Here is a 13,149-nt window from a genome sequence, read left to right as displayed (position 1 = left end):
TGACTGCCTTACACCACCAGTCCCCAGGTCCCCTTTTCCCCTTGCAGTCCTCATCTCCTGATGGAGATGTTTCTAAGGTAACCCCTCATGAGGTCACCAGAGGTGAGATCAGTTTAGTCTGTGAACAAGGACAAAGGCGGGAGCGAGACAGCCAGTTTAGAATCATTGCTTGGTGATATACAATTATGATGAGGGTTTTCAAAGCAACTTCACGGGTTTTCTTCTTTAAATTCCTGTGAGCTAGGCAGAATGAGTATTATTGTCCCCATTGCAAATATTAGAAAACATAAGTGATTTCCTCAGAAACACATAGCTAGTGAATCACAGAACCCAGACAAAAACTCTCCACGTGTTCCAAAGCCTACTCCAGTGCATGTGCCACTGTCACCAAAATGCTAATTCATGTGGCACTTAACTTTGTGTGATTATGTGAAGTGTCCCTTTGTTCAATACTATCCTTTCTCTCCTTTCTTAAATTTCCATTTATTTTATGCTGTCACGAAGTCAAACTTGCAGGAGCTGTGTTTGTCCTTGATCAAGACTTCTTGAAGTTTGCAGTCATATAAATGACTCATGGTTCACCACAGGGACAAAACCACCAAACACAAAAGTGAAACAGTCATTATTAAGAATGATTCAGCAGCTGGTTTTCTGAATCACTGCCTTGTATGTTCAGAGGCCTTGAACATCTCACCCACGATGGGAAACCCAAATAGACTGAGAGTGGTGGTCAGCAAAAATCCGCTACTCAGAGATGGGGTTTGAGTGCAAGTCAGGAGTTTCATTTGTGTGTTGCCTTCTTGGTCAATCCAAGGAGGATTTTCTCTTAAATGAGACATCGTGGCATAGCGGGCCCTGCTGGGTTTTAATTCTGGCTCTACCCTTCCTGGGAAGGAGGCCTGGGGTCAGACACTGGACCTTTCTTCAGGTGGGAGATGGAGAGTAATTATACCCTCCGCCAAGTTGGGGCACTGCCATAGCCACCATGGTAAACAGCCCTGTCTGTGTACCCTCCAACTGTCCATCCTTCCACTCATCAGGGCCACTGTGAGGATCAGAGGTGATGAGTGTCAGGTGCCTAAAAACTGGTCATGGGAAACAGTGGTAGGCCTAGTGTCCAGGTGAAGGGTTTCTTGACGATGCCCAGAAAGATGAATAGGCACACAAGGTCCAGGATATACCAACCAGCACATGGAAGGGAGAGCAGGTCTCAGCTGGAGTGAGCCTTGGGTTTATGTTCATTTCATCTAAGGAATTTAGGCTTAATATGAGACACTCTTGTTGATGCAAAGCAGGCTGGGGAGCTTGACCTCTTGGAAGAACTTCCTTGCTAGTCCTGTCACTGTACCTTTCCAAAGGCACCGTCCATTATGGCCTGTTTTGGATCCGAACAGAAAATAAAAACAAAAGCGAGCTCTTTTCTGTGTTGGCTAGTCAATGTCAGCAGAATCCAGTTTCTCCTGAGCCTGTGTTCAGGAATATTGTTCCTGAAGAAAGGGAAAGTCAGGAGGATAAAAGCAATTTACTGTTGCAAACTTCGCACAGCCCAAGGAGCTTGCCCCCTGTGAGGCTCATGGGTTTGATTACTGTAAATTTGCTGATGTGTTTCCAGTCTCTTGCTAGAATAAGGCCATGTTCATCCACATCAATTCTTTTCTCATCTTATCAGTAAAATGCAAATGCATACTTTTGAGTTATTTTCTATAGAGCTCAGCATCTGTGTCATTCCCAGGCCCTCCCTCATTTCCCCCTTTTAATGTAGTCTGGTTAGTCAGCAGAGAAGGTTGGCTTCTTCCCGGACTTAGAAATAATAGCTCATATCTTAGTCCTATGAATCGGAACCGCTCATGTGAAGACATAATGTATTGCTGAGAAGAGTTAGCAAGAACAGTGCTCTGGTTTCTAAAAGTTAACTGCCCGTCAGGTCCGTTTTTCCCAACCTTTTTCATATCACAGCGCATGAAACCGCGTGTGCTTGTCCTGCACGCTGGGGAAATCGATGAGGCTGCTCGCGGCCAGAGGTGGCTGGCCAGAGTCAGCCACTAACTTGGGACCTCGGGACCCTGGCAACTCCTCGTTAATGCATTCTACTCATTAAGTGTAATGGTTACCCAGTATAAACAAACAAACACCCATGTAATAAAATCTTCTAATTCAGCAGGGGGCAAAAATGTTTAGCAAATTTATCCATGTAAAAGCAGCCTGTGAAATGGGAGAAGGTTTTCATGGTTTTAAAAAATATACTCTATTGATTATGTTTTATAAAAAGAATGTTTTTCCTGATTACAAAGGTAAATGCTTACTGTAATAAAATAATCTTTAAAAAATACATAGAATATGAGCTTCTAGAGTGCCACCCTGGAGATGACCACTGTAAACAATGCTGGTGTGAATCTTTCCAGGCTGTTTATGTTCAGCTAAGTACCTTTATGGGGTGCTTAAGATATCTTTGGTATTTCATGAATATAAAGTGTGCTGTGGTAAACACAAATGTGGCATAAACCTTTGCTCCGCTGTTTCTGAGATGAGTTTATTTTCTTCCCCTTTAAATAGGTTGTGACTTTAGGTATGAATGCTTTCACGCTGACATGGCCCTGCGCCCCTTAGGGCCTCCCACTTGGAGACACACATACATGGCACATGTGACTCCCCCAGGCACGTGGCCCGGGCTGTGTTTAATACCAGCATACAGCAAGAGTGAGTGAAGTCCGGGGATGTCCTTGAATGTGTTCTAATTAAAAAAAAAAAATCATTTTCCAACATCACTGCCATCTCTTACCATGATAGTGGCAAGGTTGCTGTGACAGTCTTCTAGCAAGAGAGCTACTGAGCTGTGAACTCCCCTGCAGCGAGCTTGTAGGGCCCCAGGTGAACCGTAGGCAGTAGACACGGAGAAGAGTGGGGTCAGCAAAGCAGGAGTCACAAAGGAATGTAAAAGTGTTAATAATGGGAAAAACTGTGTGTGTGTGTGTATGGGAGCTTTCTGCATGAGTTTTTAGTAATCTTATACCTCCTAGTTAAAAAAAAAAAAAGCTATTGAGGACAGTGCCAGAAAGCATGTTAAGGAAAGAGGTGACCTAAGTCTGAAACAAGAAGCGTGCAAGTGCGGCAGGAGGCTGGCGGGGATGGCCACCTGCAGGCTCCCTGACGCTCTCCCCCTCCCTCCCTTACTCATTCAGGCCATGATGCTTGGAACCACCCTACCACATGCCACCCCTTGCCAGCCACTGGTGGGCAGACGTTAAAAGCCAGGGTCCCTGTCCCCAGGAGCTCAGAGGCTGATTAGTGGGCAAGGTGTGCATATTTTGAACGGGGGCAGGGGGCTCTCTGAAGAGGTGGTGTTTAAGAGGAGAGGCGAAGCATGAGAAGGAGTGAGCCGGGGAGGGGAGTAAGCAGAGGGACTCACAGGTGGGAAGGCCAAGTGTCCTTTGGGCCAAGAAAGGGGCCGAGGTGGCTGCGCCTAGTAAGTGGGCAGTGACGATGGGTCGGCAGGGCCCTGTTGGATTCGGGTAGAGATTCTTAGTCTTTATACTAAGTGAACTGAAGAGAATCAGAGGAGCCCAATGGAATGTTTAAAAGTCCACTCTGTATAGAGACAAGATTGAAGGAGGAAGTGGAGCACCCAGGTTATGTCAGTGAATCTGATGGAGGTGATGGTGGCAATGGAGCCACAAGGAGGCACTGAACTAAGAAAGACCAGAAGTAGAACATATTGGGGGATGTGGGTACAGTGTAGCCCTTTTGAGAATATTGATCTGCCCTGCTTTTCCCAAGATAAGGGAAGCACTATCTTGATTTTCTTCTTGGTTATACAACATTTATTGACACTTAAATCTCTAATAAGTGATAAAGTTGCACAATATATTACATGGAAAAAAAAAAGAGCATAAAGGGATCGGCATAGCGTGGTCCTTTTGGGGAAAATAGATATTTGCAGGGAAATAAAAATGATGTAAACACATTTTTGACCTTGCACGGTTCACTTGTCTCTGAGGTTATCTACCTGAACATCCATAATGACAGCCTTTGGTAGTACAATCTGGGGCATGCTTTACTTTTTTTGGTATAATCTCATGTAGTCTCTAAATTTGTTTATAATAAGCAAATTCTATGATCAGAAGAAAAAAACACTTTTATTTTGGAATGAACAGCAGAACATTTTCTGGCATGTTTTATGTGCAGCGCATGTATGGGTTGCAACGTGAAACACGTTTTCCTTGTCCTTCTTTGTTGCAGGAAGGCGTGGAAGTGCGAGTGGCCAGAATCTTCAACACCTTTGGGCCACGCATGCACATGAACGACGGCCGGGTGGTCAGCAACTTCATCCTGCAGGCCCTGCAGGGGGAGCCGCTCACGGTGTGTACCTGCCTCCATAGGCGCGTTGTGGCATTTCAAGCTTCTAGGTCCCCTTCACAACCAAATCTGCAATCTGCAACACGTGATGAAGGAGGAGATCTTGAGTCAGAGCATAACATTTCTGAAGTTGCTGCTGTTCATGGGTCTTTTGGTCTGTGCACTGGCCTCAAGTGACCTTTGTGAAGGGAGGAAAGGCCCTGGGGTAGAATCCAGAAGAGGCAATCGCCAAGTCACGTATCTTAAGTCACTTTGCCTTCTGAGCCCACAATTGTCCCGGCGCCATTGGTTGCAGGCTTCGTCCCTGCCTGTGCTTCAGGTCTATCTGCCTTTGCCACCTGCCTGCTGAGACCTTTCGTGACTTTTCCTGGGCGTGCAGGCTCTAGCCAGGGTGTGTCTTCACTCAGCTACTCTGGATTGCTGAGGAGTAGCAACATGTTGGGATAAGTGAGAGAGGTGTGCGGGCTGGACCTCGGCAGTGATCTTGGCAATAAGCACTGTGTCGTCCGCCAGTCCTTCTCAACTCGCGGAAGCTTCAGGAGCCCGATGCGGAGGTGCTGATGCAGGTGGTCCGCGTCCGTGGCTCCAGCTTGCGGCCAGGGTTGAGGACGTGTGCGGCACATGTGGTGCTGCTGAAGGCCTGCTGTCAGGTGTGCACACAGGCAGGTCTTCGCTCCTGCCTCTGGGCAGGGTGGGCTGTTCGTGCCCGCCTCCTCCGTGTTCCCCTCCCCCTTGGCCGAGGGACACTGCAGAGCTTTCCTGACGTCCTCGGCATGAGCGTTCCCGGCGTGCTTCAAAAGTCGGGTGTGCTGGTGAACCTCCCTGTGTTTCCTTTGGTTTTTGCTGAATCCTGATTGCTTTCCCCCTCTCTCCTCCTCTTTCCTCCTTCCCTTCCCATTCTGCTTCCAGCTTGTCTGGCTCAACTTCTTTGTCCTTGCAACCTTCTGAGGTCCTTGAGAGCGCAGTGTTTGGTGGGTATCCAGAGTAGACAGGCGTTCTGTTACTTTGAGAATTCTGCAGAATGGTTTTCTAGTCTAGGCATATTTTAGGGACTCATAATCTTTGTTACAGTTGAAATATTTTATTATAATAGATAATTTGCATATAGTTTGCATTTAGCATTCACTCTTTGTGTTGTATTCTGGTAAAATATATACAACCTAAAATTAATCTTTCCAGACCCTTTTAAGCATATAATTCAGTAATGTTAATTGCAGTGTGAGTATTGGCGCTACCATCACCACCATCCAATACCAAAACTTTTCCATCACTCCAAACAGAAACTCTGTGCCAATTGATCCGCTACCAATTTAAAATGAAAAGCTTGTCTGTTAAAAAATGGCGTGCTCCCCTAGGGCAAGGCACATTTTATAGGTAAGTTTTGTTTATTGATGCTTTGTAAGGGGAGGTGAGCCCAAACCCCAGCTCTGGATTCCCAGTGCCCCCAGACCTGTTCGTCCCGCCCTCCCCTTCTCAGGGCAGGACAAGCACTCTGGGCACACCCAGGCCTTCTGGTCCTCCCAGCCCCCACCGCAGACCCACACGCAAGTCCTGATGGCCTGGCCCTGAGTAGATGCACCTCCGCTGTGTGGGGCCAAGCCTTCACCAGCCCTCTCCCAGTTTATTCCCACAGCCTCCCAGCTGGTCCAGTCCTCCCTGATGGTTATATTCTCAGCCCTGCAGCCAGCGTGATCCTTCTAAAAAGAAGTAAAAAATCTTGAATGGCTTTTCATCTCATTGAGCGTAGAACCCAGAGTCTACACTCTTCCCTCCACATGCCTCCCCATCGCCTCCCCTGCCTCCTCCCCCATCCTCCCCGCCTCCTCCCCATCTCCTCCCCATCTCCCCTTCCTCCCCATCTCCCCCTGCCCTGCACCACCTTAGCCCTAGCCTGGGCCGCCTCTTGCAGGCCTCCTCACTGCTTCCCTCTCACGTGTCTCAGGTCCTGTGTAGTCGTCCTCTCATTAGAGGTGTCTTTCTTGGCCAGTCTCTATAACTTTAATAGCATCTGTCCCTCTGTAAGCATACTTTTCATTCTTTTCATTGCATTTACACCCAAGAAGTATTCGTTTTTCAGGTCCCCGTTCTCAACTACCGTGTATGCTCTTTGAAATCAGTGATTAGTTTTATTCCTTACTCAGTGCCTGGAACGAGGAGGCATTCAGTAAAGTTTGGATTAGTGCCTGGGTTTGTGGAAGGCTGCTCTACTTTCTCAGTACAAGTGACTGGTGACTTGTTCAAGAAACCAGCAGTTGTAACTGTGACTTAGGAGGCAGAGTTGACTCTCAGCCATATTACCCTTTGCCTGCAATTCAGGGCTGCAGGGTCCCCCAACCCTGGGAGCTCTGCCACCCAGCTGCTTTGTTGAGAATTTCTCAGCTTCAGTGCTACCCCGGGGGCTTTTTTTTTAGCCACTGCTCTCAGTAAGTCTTCCTCACATCACAAGACCAGAGCTGCTTTGTGGGTAGAATAAATTGCTAAATGCCTTCCAAGAAACAAGTTCTTCATTTATTGCAGCCTTGGCAGCAGCCAGAGCCCAGAGCATTAGGTAGGAAAGCAAGTCCCCCGGCCTGCCCTGAGAATAAAGTGTATTCCTGGGAGGCAGCGCTGACTCAGGCTGTCGTCATGCCGGCGATAGAAGCAGAAGGATGGCTGGTACCATCAGCAAGTGCAGTTCGTTTCAAAACATGCCGTGTTTCGTCTTTTCTCAACCTCTGGTGGAAGGCGGAAGGGGTCCTCGGGGAAGCGTTTCAGAATGCAGCTGGGTTTTTTCCTTTTATTACACGGAATATTTTCCATAAATAATTTGATGAAGTCTCTAACTTTGTCATCCTTTTCTGTCCAGGTGAGATATCTTCTTTTGCTTTTGCAAACTTTTGCCAGGTGGTTCTATGGGAAACCTCGGCGGGGGTGTGAGGGTGCGTGGATCATTGATCATGGGTTCCAGCCCAGCCTACCTTTGAAAACACTTCATTTATTAAAGAAGGGAAATAGGTGTGCCTGACTTCTTCCTTTTCTGCTGCATTTCCAGAGGGTCTTTCTAAGGCCAAGGACCTCTCTTGTGGCAGCTGGGAATAATGCAGGGTCGTAAGCTCCCTCTTTTCCAAACTGGGTCACTGTCATCGCTTACTTTCAAAGCCCTTTGCCTTGTTACCTCTCAGCGTGTCCCAGTGCCCTGAGCCACTGCCATGGCAGATGCTGTTGGAATAACTCAGGGACTGTATTCCCAAGCTCAGGTAGACATACAAAGAAGTTGTATTTTAAGTCAAATGAATCACGGTCCAGGAAATATTTTATTCCAGATTAGGAGGTTTAGGAAATAGATATTTGGCTCATATTGAAGCTAACTCTTTTTAAGTTTTACTTTTAAAAAGACTTTAGTTCACAGTCAGCTAAAATACACACGTGTACACACGCTTTCACAGTAGGTTTTAATTCTTTTTTTCCACATTACTGTCATTTATTCCAGTTTACAGATGAGAGAACAGCTTCATTGAAATGAATTTGCCCAGGAACAGCCAGGATATGACCTAACTGGGGTTTGAATCCAGGTCGGTCTCCATTGAAAAGCCTGCTGTTCTGTACAAAGGGAAATCATGGAGAAATCTGACTTTTGTTACAGTGAATTCAAAGTGGGTGTGATATTTACCATTCTATGCGTTCTGTCAGATTTTCAGTGATTCCTAAAATTGGGTCTTTCTTCATGGAGCAAAGAGCTGGCCTCTGAGGTGCACGAGATACCATGGAAGGTAGAAATGGTGGTGGAGAGAGAAGAGACAAGGGTGTGCTCCCCACGTCCTCCACCCGCTGCTGCCTGCCAGAGGCAGTTCCCTGCCTGCTGCACTCCACTTTTGGTAATTTCTAATTCAGTGTGCTGCTTGGACCTGAGCATAGCCTCGTATGGTGACCTTGACCCTTTCATCCATCTTGCATCTCTCCCATTCTGTGACATGGAGCAAACAGTACTAAATTTCACACTGTCTTATATCAGGGGGCTTGGGGAGGGTGGGCGCTGTACAAAATGCTAACTTTCAGCAGTGGATCCCTGCATTATTCATGTCCCGACAGTTAGGGAGCACTTATTTTGTGCACAGTCCGTAAATAAAAATTGGCCTCTGCCCTTGAGCTCCTTCTCATGAGGCAAGCACATCATTGCAGTGGCCTGAGAAGTGCCATAATTGGGGTTTGCACAGGTGTCTTACAAGGGCAAGGAGGGTGTTTGGGGGGGATGGCAGAGCATCCTCTCACAGACACACCCTTTTTGACTTTTTCACATTTAGCGCACACAGTGAACCTCATACATGTGAATTCTGAATCTTCATATTGCAAAATGAAGTATTGGTGGTCTAGGGAGTCATACTGAAACCAAAATCTAGATGAGAAGGATATGACACGCTATATAGAAAGTGAAATCCACTAGGACCTTTCAAGGATGCCTGCCGGAAGGGAAGGGTCCTTGGTACACAGCTCCAGAGGCACCGTGCACCTGGCCCCATAGGTAAATGCAGGTCCTGGAGCACACCTTCCAGGCTGCGGGTAAGCAGCGTCCCCGGAACTTGCCTCTGCTGCCTCTGCCTGTAATGGGGACTCCCTTTCCCTGGCCCAATTGCCATGGACATCAAGTGTCGGGGTGCCAGTGGAATGGGGGGTAGTATCAGGCAGAGGGGTGGGGGAGGAGGGGCCCACTGAGGGGCTTTTGCCACTGGACCTCCGGGGGCCTAGGTGAGCATCCTTTGACAGGTGCAGTGCCTGCAGCAGGGAACCTAGCCACCCCAGCCTTTCGGAGATGGTCTGGACAGGGCGAGCATGGTTGGGTTTATCCTGGGGGAGGAGGGTGCTCAAGGAGCCAGGTAGGGGAGGTGCACCTGCACTTTATTTACTCCCTGCAGGTGTGGCCAGGTGTGCCAGATTGTGACTTCCTTCTCCACGAGGGCGCTTTGAACAAGGCAGCTATGGGAAATCATGTCAAACTGCAGGTCATTTCAGTCTTCACTAGCCTTTTCGGACTTCCCAGTTTGTAGCTCTGAATCTCCCTTTGGAATTACATGACGCTCAAGCTACTGAGTGTCTATGTCACACGTCCCTTTTTCATTTTTATGGAGCAGTGTTGGGCATGATTCATCAAAATCCGGCAGCCCCTGCCTGACCAGTCCAGTGTGTGTGCTCGCCCTCTGCACAGTGCCCTGAGTCGTTTCCCCACAACGGGGGATGGGCAGGTGTGGGTGGAACCAGAGGTTGCTTCTGGGTTCCCCATTGGGCTGCTCAGCTCTGAAATGGTGCACGGGTGGAACATCACAACTGCGGGGTGATGCTGACCTTTAGCTCGAACTGAGACCAGGTCTTTGGCATGAGTTGTCGAACTCCATCGCCACTCTGTACATCCAGTGGGTTTTCTGTGAATGTCACCAGGACCTGTCAGCAGACCTGCTGGCCCACTCTTGCCAGTGGGCCCTGACTGAAAGCAGCAGGAAAAGTAGGTGGAGATGCCTCTGTACGTTTTCAGCTGTGACTGGGCAAACCCAGAAAAGGCAAGGTGTATATTGCAAATGAACAGAAATATAACAACACACTCACCAAATGGCCCACTAGGAATGGCTGAAATTTGGATTAATGGTCTTGCCCAAATCTGATACCCATGTTACAATGGAATTGGAGATCAGCCCAGTGCCAGCTTCAAGGCATAGTTAATTGAAGCTATAGGCCATTCTGAAATGATGGATGAGTGGGGTAGGGTAAAGAATGCTGAACTTGGAGTCAAGCTAGGTGTCACTGCTGCAGGTCACTCATCTCGTAAAACAAGTCTTTTGTAAGAAAATAATCATAATATGAAGAGTAACACCTCTCGGACACCAGCGGCAGGGGTGGATTTTGAGAATGACAGAACTGGCATCGTAGTAATGGATGGAACTTCTGCTTTACCAGGCACGTTGCTTTCTTTCTGCCTTGCCCAGATGGAGCATAAGCTTCAGTAGGGTCAAAGAATTGGCTTCAGGTGGACCGTCAAGGAAACTGCAGGGCTGTTTGTGAGAGGCCCACCCTGCATCTTGCCTGAATTTTCATGCACTGAGATTTGCTGCGGCAGGTTCCATGGCTTGCAGACAGAACTTGCCCCAGCGTCAGTTTTCTTACTGTGAACCTTTCACCTAAGAACAGTAACCTAAATAGATTAAACCAATTTACTTATGAAGTTGGCATCTGTAATTCATCATAGGGGTAACAAAAAACAGCCTTGGAAACCTTCAACTGTTAAAAAGAGGAGAGAGCACCCTGGGTGTGAGGCGTGTTTTCCTGCTGTGCTTGCCCCTTCCCCTTTTCCTCCTCAAATCTGGCTCCTGGGAAGCCGGAGGCGAGGGAGGCCTTCCCCGGTGCCGCCTGCGGGGCTGGAGCTCAGCTCCCCCGTGGGACGAAGGCCTGGGTGATGATCATCTGTCTTGGGATCAGGCGGTTCCGGAAGGCAGTCCCTCCTTCTGGCTGCCTTGTCCCCCACTGCAAGCCAGCTAAGTCCCCGTGTCATGGTCTCCTGGGACCGTAGGCTGTTGGGGAGTCTCTCAGAGGATGCTTGTTTCCATCTTTTCATTCTCTTTAAAAGGACTATTCAGCAAATAGTCCTTGAGCCCTTGTTTGGTGCTGGTCCCGGTACCAAGGACAGGTGCTGCCATTCCTGTCGCCGGCCCTGAGCGGTGACAGCAGGTCAGGGCCTCGGGGCGCAGAGGTGCCGTTGGTTCCGCCCTCGGGCGAGCAGAGAGCATTTGAGTTCAGTCTGTCCTCTGGGATTTAAAAACAACCACCCGGTGTTCCGAAACCGGTACCTAACTTTCGGTTTCCTTCCAGGTGTACGGATCCGGGTCTCAGACGAGGGCGTTCCAGTACGTCAGGTAAGGCACGTCGGCCGCCTGCGGGGGCGCGCCCGGGCACGCGCTGGGCTGACTATCAGCGGCTGTTCCATCAGTGGTGAATTCTTTCCACCGCTCCAGGAACGTGGTCTGGTTAAAAGTTAGTTTTGATTTGGAGATGGGAGACAGTCCTGGAGCAAAGCTCGCTTTGTTTTAGTGGCTCGGGGGCGGGAGCATGTGCTTCATCCTCTGATCTTTTACTGCCACCTAGTGTTTTGTAGGTGCCTTGCCCAGCTCTGCGGGCAACTTGAATGATTTCAGTACAGGTTGCTGTAAGTGGCGACCTTGAGGGTCCGACACGCCTACCCCTCTCAAAACCTGACCTGTTTTAAACGTGGCTTTCCGGATGAGCGTGTCCTTATTAAGGGTGCGGGATAAGACAGAGCGTCCTAATGTTGTCGGATTCTGTGCTCAAGCCAAATGCAACTACAGCTATAGTTAAAGAACTTTAAAAATAGATTTGCACGGTGCTTTTTATTGTTTTTCTTGGTCAGTACTTATAAATCTAGTACTATATTAGTCAATTCCATTGGTTCTTAGTGTCTTAAATCATTGTAAAGTCCAGTTGTTTATTTTGGCTCCTGTTGGAGATTTGGACCCGAAGGGTATCGGGAATGAAAGAAAGAGAAAAGGGAGAAGGAAACAAAGAGAAAGAGCGAGAGAAAAAGAACGAGAGAGCTGGGATCAGGGGGTCTGTGAGTAATGACTCCTCAGACAACTTTATTGTTTACATGGGGCTCTTTATATACCCCAGCGTATGTGCCAAGGAGCAGGCATACATAGCCTACGTGCCAATAAGCATAAACAAAGCGTAGTGACATTAAGCAGCAACACGTATTAACTGTCAGCATTACCCATAGTCTAAGGAATTCTAAAAAGTCTTATCTCAAGGTGCAAAGTCTAAGTGTTCTATTCACTACAAAAGGTATGTGCTCATTTTTTCTTTCAGCCTTTAACAGCTTCATCCCATTTGCTGGGAACTCTTAATTTCCGCATTCCTTAGGTTGCAAGCGTAGCCATGGAGACAGCACTAGCATGGAGACAGCACGTCTCTCCTTGTGAGGCCACTGTGCCTCAGTTTCCAACAGGCTCCATGTAGTTTTACCCTTCAGTGCAAATACCCAGGAGTGCCCATCAATCAGGGAATGTTGTTCCTGGTGTCTCGTGCCATCCCAGGTTCCCTGTAGGGATGAGGAGGTAGCTTTGGGGTTGCAGGTCTGGACAGCTGACCACCCCCCCCCAGCCCTACTTTAGCCAGAAAAATGACATGTACTTCTGCATGATTGTGGGAGGTGCTGGATAGACTTCCCTTTCAGAAATTAAACCTCTCATTAAATAATTTAAAAAATGAAAAGCTGTAACTGTAGATTTTTCTTGAAAGTGTTTGTGAATTTTCATTCTTAGTCCGAAAGAAAGGTATAAACAAACAGATCTTAAGGGCCACTGTTTTTCCTTCCCATCTATCAGTCTCTTACAAAGCAGGGCAAAAAGCCTGGAGATAAACTATAACCAACCCCACTTTGTTGCCCAGATAGACAGATAATGCTCTAAGGAGTGATTTAACGAGGTAATGGTTGCTGCCCTCCTCTAGGATTGTTTTTATTTTGGCATAACCTCGCCATAATTCAGAGCACGGAACACAGCACTGTGTGTTGTGAGAAAACCGACTACTGTGGCACTTTTCTATATTGGGACTGTATTAATTGGACTGCTGTGTACTGAATCCCATCTTTCCATAACACTACACTTCCATCCCACTCTCCTTCACTCACCCCCATCTGTGTGCTTTTTCGAGACAGTCATGGCAATCCGCAGTTACACTGAAATGCCTTCAACTACCAAACCAGTGCTCCACCCCTAAATTTCTCCAGCTCTCACACATCAAATAGTAATGAGACTGCAG

General features: G+C 47.9%; 1 protein-coding gene across 4 annotated transcripts in view; it reads left to right on the top strand.

Moving 5' to 3' along the window:
* Window positions 1-13,149, top strand: part of UXS1 (UDP-glucuronate decarboxylase 1) — a 96,892-nt gene that overhangs the window by 71,979 nt on the left and 11,764 nt on the right. For all 4 annotated transcript variants that reach the window (XM_004461135.4, XM_004461134.3, XM_058278289.1 and 1 more), the window contains exons 10-11: window positions 4,237-4,356; window positions 11,185-11,228. In XM_004461135.4, coding sequence (XP_004461192.1) covers window positions 4,237-4,356; window positions 11,185-11,228 — 164 coding nt within the window. The remainder of the gene's footprint in view (window positions 1-4,236; window positions 4,357-11,184; window positions 11,229-13,149) is intronic.

The sequence above is a fragment of the Dasypus novemcinctus genome, chromosome 17, assembly GCF_030445035.2.
Source record: "Dasypus novemcinctus isolate mDasNov1 chromosome 17, mDasNov1.1.hap2, whole genome shotgun sequence".
NCBI lineage: Eukaryota > Metazoa > Chordata > Mammalia > Cingulata > Dasypodidae > Dasypus > Dasypus novemcinctus.
Note: the sequence above shows the minus strand (reverse complement) of the source record. Positions and strands in the feature narration are given on the sequence as shown.